Here is a 17,169-nt window from a genome sequence, read left to right on the forward strand (position 1 = left end):
TACCGTAGAGGAACAGTTCGGAGACAATAATAGTTTGTATCGGCATCATAATGTACCCTGCCATAAAACAGCACCCGCGAGGCAATGGCTTGTGGACAACAACATTTCTGAATTGCAGTGGCCTATCTGGAGTCCTCACCTGAACACAATGGAACACCATTGGGATGAATAAGAAAATTAACTTGGCTCCATATCCCAGCGCCCACCTTCTTCGGTGTCTGTTCTTGAGGAAGAATAGGCTGTGATTCCTCCACAAACAATGGCATCTCATTGAGAGTGATTGAGTAACTTCAAGCGATCATAAAGGTGAATGATGAATAGATAGTGTACGTTTTTGACATGAGTGGGCTTCATACTATTTGGTGTAATCATGCAGTGCAGGCTCTCACAGCCAATATTTATGTACGGGTATATTTTTGTATGGGCATTCGACTGTGGGCTAAGGCATATTTCTGTGCTTAATGTTTTTTCTTCTGCTGCAGGAACCGTCCTCAGATGTTACTAACATGTAGATAGTTAATGTCTTTATGTACTCTGAGGGTGTCTGCCGCAATAAGAGACAAAACGTCAGGCATAAAAATGTGGCTTAGACCTTGGCCTGATGTCCATAAAACCAATGTGACAAAAGATACCTGTTCTTTGAAATTAACAATGTAAGAAAAAGACAGATTGCTACTTACCATAAAGAAGACACGTCAAGTTGCAGACAGGCACAATTAAGACATTGTGCCTGTCATGTCATGTTGCAGACAGGCACGATGTCTTAATTGTGCCTGTCTGCAACTTGACATGTCTTCTTTTATGGTAAGTAGCAATCTCTTTTCCTACACGTTTGATATTCCTACCCCCCCAAGTTTCCATTGTTTGATTTTGTTCTATGTAATTTTCAGAGAAAGCATTTAATATTGTTTTACATGGTATCTTGTCACGTTCCCTGCTAACAAAACTAGTTTCATCAATTGACTGTTAGATGATTAAAGTCTCCTTCAGAGATGAAAGTATAATTGGGAATCACAGATAATACTGAACCCAGTTTTTTTTTCTCTCTCTAAAGTTTTTGGTTACATCTGGGGGTTGGTCTGGTGATTGGCAGAAAGATTCAGTTAAAAGTTTTTGCCCATCCTTGATGATGCTGTGTATTGCCCAAACAGTCTGCCATGTGGCTTCAGTTTGGATGTCAGTGGATTTGAATTTCTCTACTGCAACAAATCCAACACATCCATTTCCCATTAGCCTATTCTTTTGATATATATTTTGCTTTACTGCAAAAATCTCACCTGTGTCAATTTTCGATTTTGGCCAAGTTTTTTTACGTAGTAGTACGTGAGCTGCTCTGGTTTTTAGGAGTGCTTCAAAGTTGACTACTTCAGCTATAGGTCACTGGCATTTTAATAGCCTCATGTGGCATTTCTTTGGATCCTACAGAAATAGTTTGGTATCTCCTACAGCTATCATTGTCTGGAGTGGGTGAAGAGTTTAGAAATTAAAAAAATCCCTGATGTGAGGTCAGCTACCTGGATAGAAGCCTCTGATGTGTAACATATCCCGATATAATTTAGGGGGGCCTGCAGTTCCCAGTCATGTGTTACAAAAGTCACAACCTAACTTGTCACAGAAACTTTGAAGTCTATTCCAACCCTTCCACTTGGCTCAGAATCAGGAGCCTAAGGTCAGTGCTGGAGACAATGCTGCAAATGTGAGCTTGTTTGAAATTCTATGAGCAAGGCTGGTATTCCAAGCTTATCTGCTAGTTGCTGGAATGCTCTTCTCCCAATGTCTTGGAGGTAGGGTTGGACTTGTAGGAGACAGTTTCAGTCTAAAACTGAAATACACAACATAAGTTTTCTGAAATCTTACTGCTGTGTAGGTGTCATAAGTGTGTGTGTGTGTGTGTGGGGGGGGGGTTGGCTGGTTGGTTATTATTCATATTTAAAGTCTAACTACACAGTCATTAGCAGTAGGTTTCAATACACACTGATGAGTATAAACTAATGGGGTTCTTCAGAGTGAAAAAAGAATAAAACTATTTGAAAAAGAATGTGTAGTCTACTTGCTAGGAACAACTGGAACAGGGTCAAATAATACACTTAAAAATCATGGTTGTATCTGTAGATATTAGTCTTTGGCAAGTTTGTTGTGGAATCTATGGAAAGTAGGAAGAATAAAAAGGAAATGCCTAAAACTATTGAAGGGAAGGAGAAATTGTTACAAACATGAAATATATAATTTCTCTCCCTAATATTTGATGAAGTATGTGTTGGTTTTTGAAGAGCAGGATTATGTTGCCATACTGGAATGTTTGCTCTCAGGATTTATTTACTTTATCTGACTGCAAATTTTGTGTGTATCCTCTAGGAATTTCTTTAACTTCTCTTTTGGGAACTGTGACCAGTTTTATCTTTTAGCACTCAGTTAGTCTTTCTATTTTCTTCACTCACATTCCCCTCCTTCCCAGTCTCCCTCATCACAGTACTGATAAAGTTCACAGAGTGGTTAAAAACACTGGACCCATATTTGGAATGAGGGGGGTCCAATTCCTTGTTACTGCTGTCCTGTTTTATGTATCTACAGCTTGCTTATTCAATTTAAACAAATGCCTATTATTTGTATTGTTTTGCAGCCTCTACTGCTCCCTTTCCATTCCTAATTTAGCTAATGCTCCGTTTCTAATGACTACAGTACCAGTGAGAAGTTAAACTCTTAATATTTATTCCCTTCTTCTAATATTACCACGTTGTCTCCACGTTCTACTCCATTAGTGTTGTCTGTATCATAAATTCTCAGGACTGTGTTAGTCAAATTTCCCATAGCAATCTTTCACAGAAAAATAAAATATTTGTTATTTTAAATATGTCAAAGGCTTCTATTTTTTAAGATACATTCCTTAATGTGCTCCCACATAACCTTCAATACTTCCATGTTCATCTTTTCTTTTACCAACTATACAGTTTCGAAATACATCACATATGATCTAATTATTCTTTCAGTCCACACATTGTGTTTTGCTGATTTCATTGTGAAGCCAAACATTGAGGGATAATGAGTGCCAAAAGAAAGCAATTGGCAGATTTAAGACTAATAAAAAGTTACTGGTTATTATTAGTTTTCTTGGATATTGATCAAAAGCTTTAAAGCTGTAACTGGTAATTAATTTGACAGGTCTTTTGTGCAGTGTCAAAAATTACTATTATAAATCTTGATTACAAAAGAGTTACTGTGTGTGTGTGTGTGTGTGTGTCCAGGAAGTCGTCACTCATGGCTACTAGTTTAGTAGAGGAATTATTATGTGAGAGATGCATGCAGCATATTCTCCTGGTTGGAGGTCCAATGTTAAAGTATCACCTTCACTACTATCTCTAATTTTGGCCGGAAAAGATGATGTGCCATTTTAAAATATACTGATCCAAGTTGGTGTTTCATCAGTCGGCAAAAATGATTTTCTCTAGTTCCTCCTAAAGTATGCCCATGTTAAAACAACTCCTTTTGTAATGCTTCGTTTCTTTAAATTTCTTCTTGGCTGATGAAAGCAGATTTAATTACATGACTGCTCTCACTTCAGAAGCAAAATAGATTGGACCTCCAGTGAGGACAACATGCTGAATGCATTTTTGAAAAACTTATGGACTGGAAATGTCTGTTAGACTACTGCTGAGGAGAAGAATGCTTTAATAAGATTTATTCACCCAGAAGTCTCAGCAAATTCATTTTATTGCCCATCAAGGAGTGACAATTGTTGGATTCCGTAACAGCGTGTAATTGCAGTTATTATAGCATCGTCAGTGGCATTGTCTGATTGGCAGTATAGTTTTCGTCATGAGATTATACAGCAAATCAATAAAGCTGTAAAAAATCCATGCTGCTTGAGGGGAATGTAATCTTAGGGTCCTAAAAAGATAGCTCTTCTAGTTTTAAAGGAACGTATAATCAGACTTGGAATCCTGTATCTGGCTTGGGAACCTGTGGTGAAGAAACCCACCAGTGGCTGCTGTTGCACAACTATTGGGTGTGGCCCCTGTGATGATGGGGATGTTGGTTTTCTCAGTTTAAAAGAAACCAGTAGTGGTTAAGCCACCACTTACAGAATTTTTCATCAGATCACATAAACCGCAAACTATGCGAAAACAAAATACTCTTAAACTATCACGTCGGTAGCACTGCACATTATAACGACTTGCACAAAATTCTCTATAGCAAAAATCCTAAAAAAAAAAAAAGCACACTGCTCTGAACCTCCCTACAACTGATGCAGTGTGAAGTGGTGTAAAACTTTAAAGCAGTTTATATGTTGTATGTCACAGCCGTTGTACACCAATTTTACTGCCTTGATGCCCAGTGCCTTGTTAATGCACAGTAAAATTTTGAAGTTTATAACCATTTTGATTCTGTAGTTACCATAGCAGAGAAACAGACTGAAATTTTGTGATGAGCCATGATAAAATACACCCCTTTTTTTCAGTATCTCACATCCTAGTAATCAGGACTTTTGATATTACTTTCCCCAGAGAGTGGTAAACAATTGTGGAACATGATAAAAGATGCCAGATTTGAGTACCAGTGGAATTGGGCACCTCCACCTTGTCATTTTTTTAGGGCCTTTATGCTTGCATTGCAAAACCAAATCTAGTTTTTTAGGTGATTTAGAACATGATCATACTAATGAAAAGCTTTTAAGAGTTTGCAGAAGATCCTTCCTTTTTTTTCTTTGTCATTATTCATATGAAAATTGCTCAAGAAATCTTGAGAGAACAAAAAGTTGTACAAGACTGTTTAATATTATTTCTTTACAGAAAATATTGCCAGAGATTTGTCTCAAAGTTGCCAAAAACTCAGGGTGCAATTTTGATAGTTGCACTATCGCGTCACACAAATGACTATATCTCTGGAAGTATTATATTGGCAGAAGTAAAACTTTATCCATCTTTATTGGGAGCATGTGTGAATGTTCACACACAATTTCAGAAAAACCTGTGGTCCTGCAGGAACCCCCAGACCACTTGGCATGGAATGACACCATTGATTTTTTTCATGTAAAATGTACAACTATCTTTCTATTGCACACATGCTTTGTACTCTCTCTCTCTCTCTTCTCAGATGTTTATTGCAATATCTAATACATATCCCTTCAACTGCAATTTATCCAATAAGGTTTTGTGATTTTTTTCCATTGTTCTCTTCTGTGATTAGGCAGTATATTTAAATTCAGTAATGCATTTGTTAACTAGCAAGAATGAGGGAATAGACATTATGAACTATTATCAAAATTGGGGCAAATTTCTATTAATGGTATATGATCCAAATAAAAGTTTTATGTGGGTATTGTATTCCAGTTTATCTGTTGGAGTGAAAGACACGCAGCATAACTATTTGAAAGGCCATATAACCAAAACAACTGGAGATATAGTTGACACTTGGATGACCTTATTGTACATGTACAGCATGAACCAACCAAAAACAAAATTTGATATCAATACTATCCGCATGCCATGCCAAGAAATATTCCCTTTGTATTGTAATTGCTTGGATCTTCTTGCATTATATGTAAACTTAAATATCAGCTGCTACATCAAAATGGGATTTCAAATGAAGGATCTATCTTTTAGCACACCTCGTGATGAGCTTTTGCAGAAGAAAAAATCCAAACGGAAACGTAAGCCCAAGCTTCCGAAGAACTACAACCCTGATGTCCCTCCCGATCCAGAGCGCTGGTTGCCACGCCATGAGAGGACTGGTTACAGGAAAAAGAAGGATCGTCGAAATAAGGATATTGGAAAAGGTACTCAGGGAGCAGCAACAGGAGCAAGTGACATGTAGTAAGTATCTCCACCTCATCTCCTGTCTTATGCTGAGTAATTTGGAAGATTTCATCCCGAAGACAGCTTTTCTTGTATGCAGTGGGGAACTTACTTTTTGGAAAAGTAAGTGTGTGTGTGACAGCTTTTCTTGTATGCAGTGGGGAACTTACTTTTTGGAAAAGTAAGTGTGTGTGTGTGTGTGTGTGTGTGTGTGTGTGTGTGTGTGTGTGTGTCATCTCTGGCTTTCTCAATTTTGATAAGCGTAGCCACAAAATTTAATGTATGGTTGTCAAGTACCGAAAATAATTACAATCAGAAAAGAGTTCTATTTCAGAACATTGTTGCATAATTCAAATAGACAAAAAACCAATTTAAAGGAATTAATGTTTCATACAGTCTTTGCTGTTAATAATTGCTGCACATATTGTACTAACATTTTAGAAAAGCGTTATGACATTTCACACTTGGAAATGTGTGTGGCAGTTAAATTACAGTTTTAAGTGCTCCAGCGATAATAAATTTCATTGTTGCTTCTCGTATTATCACATTAATCTTCTCCCTTTCTCAGTATTACAACGGCATAAACAAACAAGATTCAGTTACACAGAATGTAACTAAAACATAAGAAACATGCTGGTCAGGACTCACACTTTGTAGAATAGTGACCCGAAGAGGATGGGAAATCACTAAAACTCACAATTGTGAGGTAAAATTATTGTTTAATATGAAGACAGAAAATAAAAGGAATATGAAGCGGCATAAGAACTACATTTTGATACTTTCTAAACAATTTAAGATTAAAGAGCATATGGGAGAAGGTGGAGCATGGCTCCATGTGAAATGATTAGTGGCTGAGCAGAACAGCCAGAGGTACATTGAGAACAGTTTTGAATATTTCTGAGCCAGTATCTGATTCCCTTTTTAGTATTACGGTGCATTCTCAGATGTAATGTGTGAAATATTTTGTTTCTTTCCTGCTTGGATTTCTTTTTGAAATGTTGAAAAAAAAAATGGTTTTCATATTAAAACTTGTCCTATGAAGAGTGAAAGTGTTTTGTTAAGGTCAGTGATATGAGGAAAGACAACCACTCACCATATAGAAAAAGTATTCTGCATCATACAGACATTAAACCCATATTGTGTACTGTAGGTGAGTTCAGCTCTTGTATTCTTCATTAGGGCATGCTTATTGGAGTTTTCTAAGCACCTCTCCTACACTGTGAATGTTCTTCCTTGATATTGTAATTCATATTCCATGCAGGCTTTTTCAGAGTTCTGGAAGTTATATAATTTTTTGTAGTTTTGTCAATGGTAAACATAGGCCAGAAGTAGTAGTATTATTTCATTACATTTAAATACAATGTACTTTGTTAACAGTTCACATATATCCTCATGAAAGCACAGTTTTTGGTAATGCTGAATGTATCATTAAAATTACTGACAGTAAAACTTTATTTTAGTGACATCACAAAGATGCCAAGTCAGCAAGTCAAAGCGTCTCCCAACCCTCATGGAAGTCCTGCACCAGAAAGTGCTGGTCCAAGGCAGCAGCAGAGGAAGGTGCAACAAAAGAAGAAGAAAAAGGGTGGAAAATGGTGATGAGATTTACAAGATGACAATGGCAATTATAGTTCATATATTAAATTACAGTGTAAAATGCTCTGTGCTCATGTCAGATTGTATACAGTTTCAAATAAACATACTTTTTGGTTGAAAAGCAGAAATGGAACTTCAGGAATTAACCTTTTCTTCTTCTTCCTTTTTACATGGATTTTGTTACATGTCAGAAATTCCCTATTGTTTAAAATCTTATAAGTTTCACGTCAGTAAGCTTAGATAGGTAAGAAAACATGGGTAGCAATTTTCCACCATCTTTACTGTACTACACTCATCTCTACACAGAAAATTACCAAGACATTATGTGGTTACTCCAAATTACTATACATAATAGTTGTAAACTGTACTAAATTAACTTCATCTAACTGCAATGTTAATTAAGTGAGAACAGTAACATAATAAAATCTTTAAATAACAAAATATGATTATTTGAGATTTTCTTTAATACAGTCAGAACATTTGAATTACTGTTGGTGTGACAATCTGTAGAAATATTAATGCACTTTGTTACTAAACAATTAGTACATTTTGTAAGAGATGCTGTCAGGATGTTGGCAGTCTTCCAATTACACATCTGTGCATTTCAGCACTATCATTGTGGACTTCATATGTGCTGGGAAGATTAGAAAGAAATGACTAATCTTCTGTGTACTGATGATACATGAAAGACAGGGATATGTCATGTTGAAACTAGAGGAGACAAAGGTGTGAGTAAAGAATTATTGAAAGTATGGTTGCAGGGATTTGTTGCAGTATTTTTTAAATAACGGATAAAAGGATGTCAGCAAGATTGCATATTATTTGCATGTGTGAAATGTATGTGTGAAAACTTAAAATCCTATGGATGTTTGTATGTCCTTGATGAACAGGGTGAATAATCCCAAAAAATGAATGGAGTTAAGTTTTTGACAACCACCTTGACACACAGTCACAGAAAACATTCTGACAGTTATATTGAACTTGTGGTCATGGAATGACCTTTAGGATGTGGGGGTGGGGGATGGGGGTGAGAAGGGGTGGGGTGACATAGGGAAGATAAGCAGGGTGGTAGAGTAAGTCTGTATACAATGGACATAATGTTTTAAAGTTATTTACAACTGCTCCTATTGGGCTTGGTTATTATTGTGAAGTACAGTTGTCAAGATGGTGCAGAGTGAGGTGAAGGTTTTAGAGAGGAAAATTTGCAGAAAACTGGTGTACAAACTAACTGATCAAGCATATTCTTGGGAGCCAATTTACTGAAGCTTGTGACTGTATGGACTTGTCTCTTGGTGGTGTCAACTGTGACGTACATCATGTCTTTTACACAGTTGGTGCTGGCTTCTGTACCTGGTTTCCATTGTCCGTGTGAAGTGCTCCCTCTCTGGCAGTTAGAGCTGTTGTGGCTCTGGACAGGCCTTTCTTCACTCTCTTTGTGCCACTGGCAGGGAGGTTTTGCACTTTGGCACAGAAGCAATCTCTGAACTCTAGCAGCTGTTGTAATTGCTGCTGCCAATAGAGGACATAACTAATATACTGTCTACTCAGTGATCAGTTGCCGGCTGACTGCAGCTCTCTCTTCTTCACTGCTAGTGTTTCTGGCTGGAGGGGGGCGGGGGCAGATGGGGCATGTTGCTCTGGTTAAGTGGTACTGCCTGGCATCTGGTGGGCACCAACAGACTCTTGACACGTCTTCTTCTTGGCATTGTTTTCTGTGTGATATGAAGGTCTTGCAGCATTGCAGCCAAGTTGACTGTCACAGTTAGCTCGTCTGCAGATTACACCCCCCACTCCCACTAGCCTGTTTGCCAAAACATTTGAGACAGGCAGGATTGCACCCACCATACCCACTTCCTGATATGCTAGAACACTTGACATCAGAAGCATTGCTGGTCTCATTTGAGGCCTTTTCTCATCAAGATTCCCATTATATTGGAGATAGAGAATAGCCCTTAAAAGTCTGGCACCACTTTTTGCTGGTTGACAGGTGGCTCCGGTGGATGAATGCTCATCTACAGGATGAACATTGGTGGCCGCTTCTGTTTTGTAAGCTGGTACTGATGGACAGTGCTCCACCAGTAGTCCAACATACAGAAGAAAGCCACCTACATAACACCTATACGTTCCATCACTATTCATGGTCCTCAGATGTGTGATACTGGATTGCTTGTCTTACTGCCTTGCGATCTGCAGCTGTAGTCAGACCAATCTGCAGAACATGGCCATTGCAGATTTCCTTGCTGGCGAAGCCAGACTTAGCGAGCCTCATAAAGTTTTATCTTGGTCCCTGAGGTGTTGCCTGTGTATTGGATGGATACAGGTGTCAGTGGAGTCATCTCGCCAAGCACCGGCATGTTCAACTGACTGAATTACCTTGACTTCACTGGTTCTGAAGTTTAACTCTGCACCAATGCATGCCAAGTTCCATGCTTAGTTGTAAAGATCATCTTTGTCAATTTTCATACACAGCATCTGTATGTTCCAAACATTTTTTCGAAATAGCTGAGTCAGATGGTAAAAGTGAATGTTTTTGAGATCTGCATCACTTGCAAAATGGTTTTAACATTCTGAAATGCCACTAACTGCAGGAGCCTAGATACTTAAGGCGAACTGGGTGTCTCCAACCTAATACTCATAGGTTTTATTCTGGATAGGTTAATGTTACTTTGTGTTACTCACCAATGGTGGCTTCTTGCTCTACAGAAGCAATAAGTCTGTCCTGGGAAATTAAAAGCAGTTGGGGCATTATACTTTTAACATCAACTTCTTAGTACTGGAGATATTTGCTGGTGGTCAGGACATTCTAGCTGTCATCCATGCCCAAATTAATGCAGAATGTTTCAACTAAAACTTGCACTGCTCATATCTGCTTCTCTGGAGGACTAAGAGTTGAGTTGGAGTAATACCACTGTATAAGGCAGAACAAGCAAGAGAACACAGACAAGTGTACGATATACCAAAGCTACATTGCCCACAAAACCACCATACTGATACAACCGAACGCATTGATCATATATCAGCAGTTGCTGATTAAGTGTGAGAGATACAGCTGCCAAAGCAGGTGTGGAATCAACCTCCATGAAGATTCTAAAATGTGGATAGTATCTCCTTAGAAGGGGAGCCAAAAGGATTTAAAAAACTATATTGGTATTACTCTTTTAGCATTGTGCAAATGTATTGGAAAAGAGTCAGGATAGAAAAAACTGAAGAACAGTGGAAAAGTACCTGAGAGAAGAAAAGTATGGTTTCAGGTCAGAAAGGTCCATAGTATATCTTATATTTGCAATTAGGAAGCTGCAGGAAAACCACCAAGTATGGGAGAGATCTAGTGAAGATCTTCGTGGATTTTGAGAAAGCATCCAGAAGTAAAGATTGGCAGGCATTAAGAAGGAAGTGGGTTGAGGAGCAGACTCTGCTGTTGATTGAAGAATTTTACAAAGAAAGTGAAAGTTGGGTGACAGTTGTTAAGAGAGAACCATATGGCTGATGCAGGTCTGAAGTAAGGAAGTGCATAGTCTGTTATTTTCATAATGGTGATGGATAACAGCAATGTTATTTTCTGGTCATCTGATGGTGTGGGGGAACTAGGAGGAAGTATGAAAACAATTAGATGCTTGGAAAGAGTGCAAGAGAATGACCGAAAATATAATGCTAATAAATGTGAGCTGGTGGCTCAAGATAAGAGCATACACTTTAGTAAGTGTGACATTAGGAGAGAAGCAGCTGAGAATAGTGAAAAGTTTCAAGTACCTGGGGGGAGTATAATACAGTAAAACAGAAGAAATGACATATGGGTGAATGCACGAGGTAAGCTGGAAGCTCCACAACTAGTGTGTGAGGAATGATATGGGAAAAGAAATTTGCCAGAAAACTAAGAGAGTGATACACCAAACATATTATGTATTAGTTGTATCCAAGAATAATTTGGTTAAGGAAACTAATAAATTGAGACAGAATTGATGGCCAGTACTTATCTTCAGTAGATGAAGTCAATAGTACTGCCATAGACATGCATAGAAATAAGATACACTACCTAGCATTTGTTGGGAGGGGAGATGGATATGTTGGGAAGGCAAAAAGAATAGGTTACTAAGACCCCAAAGATGAGGCACCCACCTGTAGTGAGAATGGGTTGAGAAAAAATGAAGGGGAAGATGTCAGGGTTTTTGCAGTGGTAAATACTGTTCCAGCCTCAGTTCAGAGATAAGAACAGAGTGAGAAGTGAAGATAAAGGGCAAGAGAGAGAAGTAGTGCAATTAAGAATAAAAACAGAAGTCACCATAAACAAAAATGAATTAATTGGCCTCTTAAATGTGAAGGTCAGTGTGAAAGTCTGCAATTGTTTTTATGCAACAGTGGGTGATGATCCAGTAATTCACTGTTTTCTCTTTGTGATAATACTTTCTATGCATTTACACTAATGTAAACAAGTTAAGCATCACCAGAGAATGAAAGCGTATATATTGGACAGAAAAGTGAAATAAAATACTTTCCATGCAGTAAATTGGGTGTAGAAAATGTGTGATTAAGAAAGTTCCCAAAGCAAAGACACATTTCAGAAAAAACAATATCCTTCAAACAATAAAACTGATAATGTGGAAACATGCTTTTGGAGTTTTTGATTATGGCTATTGTTGATATGGTATGCCCAACACACAAGTTGCATCAAATCAAAATTCAGATTTTCAAAGACTGTTACCAGCATTGCCATCAGGAAATCAGAAGTGGGATATGTTTGGTCCTGACGTATATGGTTGACAGTGACGGGCTCTTTGTGTGATGTGTAAATAGCTATATTGGTATTCAGTCTCACTTTGGAGGAAGAGCTTTGTTGAGATTGAAGAGACTTTGATGGCACCTAATTAGCTACAGTTAGTCTCCCCCACACATCCTGGACACAATGTGTAGAGTTCAAACCATGAGATCGCTCTGGCTAGTCCATTTGCTGTAGATTTCTTTTTATTTTTTATTTTGACATACATAAATGTGTTGGATATCTTTACCTATGATAAATTCAGCCAGCAGAGCAGCTCAGTGGTGGCTGCAATTGAATTTTGTGCGCCCTCTTACCATGTAACTACCATCACTTCACATAACCATTGCTGTGTTTGTTTTTTGGCCTCTTTCTTCCACGGTTGCTGATGTAAAAGTTGTATAGGTTAAAGACGGTATTTAACCTATACAACTTTTTTTTCCCACAATGATATACTAATTTTGCTTGACACAAAGGAATTAAAGACGTTAGCTGCCATTGGCATTGATTAATATCAATGGGGCAAGTTGAAAATTTGTGCCACACTGGGATTCAGACTCAGATCTCTTGCTTACTACGCAGATGCAATGACCACTACACTGAATGCATTGGGCACCGTAACCACATGAACTAGCCTAGCACTCACCTGCCCAGTATGCAGGAGATCTGGGTTTGAATCCCAGGCTGGCACAAATTTTGAACTTGCCCCATTGATATAAATCAATGTCCCCCAACAGCTAATGCCTTTAATTCTTTTGTGTCTTGATCCTTCGTGACTACAGGATCAAAATGTCTGTTCTCTCAGGTATGTCCAAAAGACAGATACCACATATACAATTTGGCACGCTATCACTCTGCTTCCAGACAAAAGTGCAATGAAATTTATTATGCAAACTGAAGTGGGATTAATCTGTGAAGAGCACATATTTCCCTCGGTTGTGCAATCTCACTGCAATTAGCAAGAGAGACAAAAGCACATCGGCATGTAGACCACTTGCTCTGAATCTTCTGGGAAACGATTTCCTGAAGCATCTGGCAGCCCTGCACACTATTGCTTTGTGGACATAACTGGATTTCAGTCTTGCTCAACAGGCTACAGCTCAACAGGCTTTACAGTGATACAAGCACCCTGTGACATTCGCCTGCTTTATTTCCTCATTGATTGTCCTCAGTACTGACATACTGCGTCGCTGTACTGGCTGGAAAAATTTGGGGGGGGGGGGGGGGGGGGAGTTAAACACCGACTACTTTAAATGATATAGCTGACAGGTTCACATTTGCATTCCACAGTTCTTTACTTTCAGTGTTCACTACCCCCACCCCCCCCCCACCCCCTCTGGCCAATAATACACAGTTATATGGCCAGTCCACTATTGGTTAACTTTGATAAGCCTCATTAATAGGTTGCGAGCAAACATCAACATACTGCTACAATAGTTTACTGTTGAAGATCTATGGGGAGTAAAAACCTAACCACATGCTTAACAGTTCTTGCAGAATAATATGGTACGTATTGAACAGACACTGTCATTGTTTTAACACACAGCCTATTTGTCTTACACTTATCTCACAGTTAAGTTAATGCATTGTTGTTGGCCTAAACAGCACAGGTTTCTAATCTGAAAATCGACTATGGACTGACTGTCTCGAGCCCAAAAACTGGGCCTTTATATATCATCACAATAATAGGTAGTGAAACTACAAATTGTTTTATGTTTAATTTACAGAAATTACAATTAAGACATTACTCATTAAATTAACTGACTATGTGGAAAAATTCTTTCCTTTTAACAGTTTCTTATACTATGAGGGTTAAGCCAAATTGTTTGCTTAAATGGTGAAATTAACAGACATAGTTATACAAACAATGCTTTTGGCAAATCTGGTAATTACTTTGGAATTAATTAAGGGCTGGCTTTGTTAATATATATTTGAACAGAGCCAAATAAATACTTAAAGGATGCTGTTAGTTGTTCCTTCAAAGGTTCATAATTAGTATAGAATTTATATTTGTTTATAAGTCAACAATAGTCCCTCATTCGTATCTCCGGGCGGGGACTACTCACGACGACGTTGTTATCAGGAGAAAAACAACTGGCGTTTTACGGGTCAGAGCATGGAATGTCAGATCCCTTAATCGGGCAGGTAGGTTAGAAAATTTAAAAAGGGAAATGGATGGGTTAAAGTTAGATATAGCGGGAATTAGTGAAGTTCAGTGGCAAGAGGAACAAGACTTCTGGTCAGATGAATACAGGGCTATAAATACAACAAGTAGGGCTGATGCAGGAGTAGGTTTAATAATGAATAAAAAAATAGGAATGCGGGTAAGCTACTATAAACACCATAGTGAATGCATTATTGTGGCCAAGATAGATGCAAAACCCACGCCTACCACAGTAGTACAAGTTTATATGCCAACTAGATCCGCGGATGAAGAAGAGATTGATGAAATGTATGATGAGATAAAAGAAATTATTCAGATAGTGAAGGGAGATGAAAATTTAATAGTCATGGGTGACTGGAATTCGATAGTAGGAAAAGGAAGAAAAGGAAACGTAGTAGGTGAATATGGAATGGGGGTGAGCAATGAAAGAGGAAGCTGCCTGGTAGAATTTTGCACAGAGCATAACTTAATCATAGGTAACACTTGGTTCAAGAATCATAAAAGTAGGTTGTATACATGGAAGAAGCCTGGAGATAGAATATATAATGGTCAGATAGAGATTCAGGCAGTGCAAAATGGCTAAGCAAAATGGCTAGAGGACAAATGTAAGGATGTAGAGGTGTATATCACTAGGGGTAAGATAGATACTGCCTACAGGAAAATTAAAGAGACCTTTGGAGAAAAGAGAACCACTTGCATGAATATCAAGAGCTCAGATGGAAACCCAGTTCTGAGCACAGAAGGGAAAGCAGAAAGATGGAAGGAGTATATAGAGGGTGTATACAAGGGAGATGTTGTTGAGGACAATATTATGGAAATGGAAGAGGATGAAGATGAAATGGGAGACATGATACCGCGTGAAGAGTTTGACAGAGCACTGAAAGACCTGAGTCGAAACAAGGCCCTGGGAGTAGACAACATTCCATTAGAACTACTGATGGCCTTTGGAGAGCCAGTCCTGACAAAACTCTACCATCTGGTGAGCAAGATGTACGAGACAGGTGAAATTCCCTCAGACCTCAAGAAGAAAATAATAATTCCAATCCCAAAGAAGGCAGGGTTGACAGATGTGAAAATTGCCAAACTATCAGTTTAATAAGCCACGGCTGCAAAATACTAACACAAATTGTTTACAGGCAAATGGAAAAACTGATAGAGGCCGACCTCGGGGAGGATCAGTTTGGCATAAAAATGTTGAAACATGTGCGGCAATACCGACCCTGCGACTTGTCTTAGAAAATAGATTAAGGAAAGGCAAACCTATGTTTATAGCATTTGTAGACTTAAGAGAAAGCTTTTGACAATGTTGACTGGAATACTCTGTTTCAAATTCTGAAGGTGGCAGGGGTAAAATACAGAGAGCAAAAGACTATTTACAATTTGTACAGAAAGCAGATGGCAGTTATAAGAGTTGAGGGGCATGAAAGGGAAGCAGTGGTTGGGAAAGGAGTGAGACAGGGTTGTAGCCTCTCCCCGATGTTATTCAATCTGTATATTGAGCAAGCAGTAAAGGAAACAAAAGAAAAATTCGAAGTAGGTATTAAAATTCATGGAGAAGATGTAAAAACTTTGAGGTTCGCCGATGACATTGTAATTCTGTCAGAGACAGCAAAGGACTTGGAAGAGCAGTTGAACGGAATGGACAGTGTCATGAAAGGAGGATATAAGATGAACATCAACAAAAGCAAAACGAGGATAATGGAATGTAGTCGATTTAAGTCGGGTGATGGTGAGGGAATTAGATTAGGAAATGAGACACTTAAAGTAGTAAAGGAGTTTTGCTACTTGGGGAGCAAAATAACTGATAATGGTCAAAGTAGAGAGGATATAAAATGTAGACTGGCAATGGCAAGGAAAGTGTTTCTGAAGAAGAGAAATTTGTTAACATCGAGTATAGATTTAAATGCCAGGAAGTCTTTTCTGAAAGTATTTGTATGGAGTGTAGCCATGTATGGAAGTGAAACATGGACGATAAATAGTTTGGACAAAAAGAGAATAGAAGCTTTCGAAATGTGGTGCTACAGAAGAATGCTGAAGATTAGATGGGTAGATCACATAACTAATGAGGAGGTACTGAATAGGATTGGGGAGAAGAGGAGTTTGTGGCACAACTTGACTAGAAGAAGGGATCGGTTGGTAGGACATGTTCTGAGGCATCAAGGGATCACCAATTTAGTATTGGAGGGCAGCGGGGAGGGTAAAAATCGTAGAGGGAGACCAAGAGATGAATACACTAAGCAGATTCAGAAGGATGTAGGTTGCAGTAGGTACTGGGAGATGAAGAAGCTTGCCCAGGATAGAGAAGCATGGAGAGCTGCATCAAACCAGTCTCTGGACTGAAGACCACAACAACAAGAAGTCAACAATAGAATTTAAGTTACAAAACAATTACTGATTTCATCCTATAACAATAGTATTAAGTAGGAATAGTCGAAATAAATTAGAAAATCAATTACATACATAAAACTAAGCACAAAATTAGATCTAGTAGTATATTCTTTAAGACTGAGGGCCACCTTTCTCTTTTATGGGGAAGCAGAGTATGCTCATGTATGTTAACAGTAATTAGTCAAAAATGAAAAGATGAATTTTAAGGTGGCAGACGGCAAAACAAGAGCGGAAGTAAAATTATCCCAGCTTGCTTTGCCACAACTCCGAGATAATTCGAAGTCCAAGGGACCTCAGAAAAAGAATAATTGAGCTTGATTTAATAAACATTAAGGAATTAAAAAAAGTTTGAAGTAAGGGTATCCTTTCAAAAATGAAGTTAAAAACTATCACTGTAGTCTCAATAATATTTGTATATATTTAAAAAGCAACAACTAGAACTCAAGAGAAATTTTATGTTTTTACCAAGTTTATTA

General features: G+C 38.2%; 1 protein-coding gene across 1 annotated transcript in view; it reads left to right on the plus strand.

Annotated features, from left to right (window-relative positions):
* Positions 1 to 7,516, plus strand: part of LOC126259760 (signal recognition particle subunit SRP72) — a 57,332-nt gene extending 49,816 nt beyond the window's left edge. Inside the window, exons 11-12 of the mRNA XM_049956760.1 lie at positions 5,601 to 5,810; positions 7,253 to 7,516. Of these exons, the coding sequence (XP_049812717.1) occupies positions 5,601 to 5,810; positions 7,253 to 7,391 (349 nt within the window). The 3' untranslated portion in view covers positions 7,392 to 7,516. The remainder of the gene's footprint in view (positions 1 to 5,600; positions 5,811 to 7,252) is intronic.
* Positions 7,517 to 17,169: the final 9,653 nt, after the last annotated feature.

The sequence above is a fragment of the Schistocerca nitens genome, chromosome 5 (genome assembly GCF_023898315.1).
Source record: "Schistocerca nitens isolate TAMUIC-IGC-003100 chromosome 5, iqSchNite1.1, whole genome shotgun sequence".
NCBI classification, from domain to species: Eukaryota; Metazoa; Arthropoda; class Insecta; order Orthoptera; family Acrididae; genus Schistocerca; species Schistocerca nitens.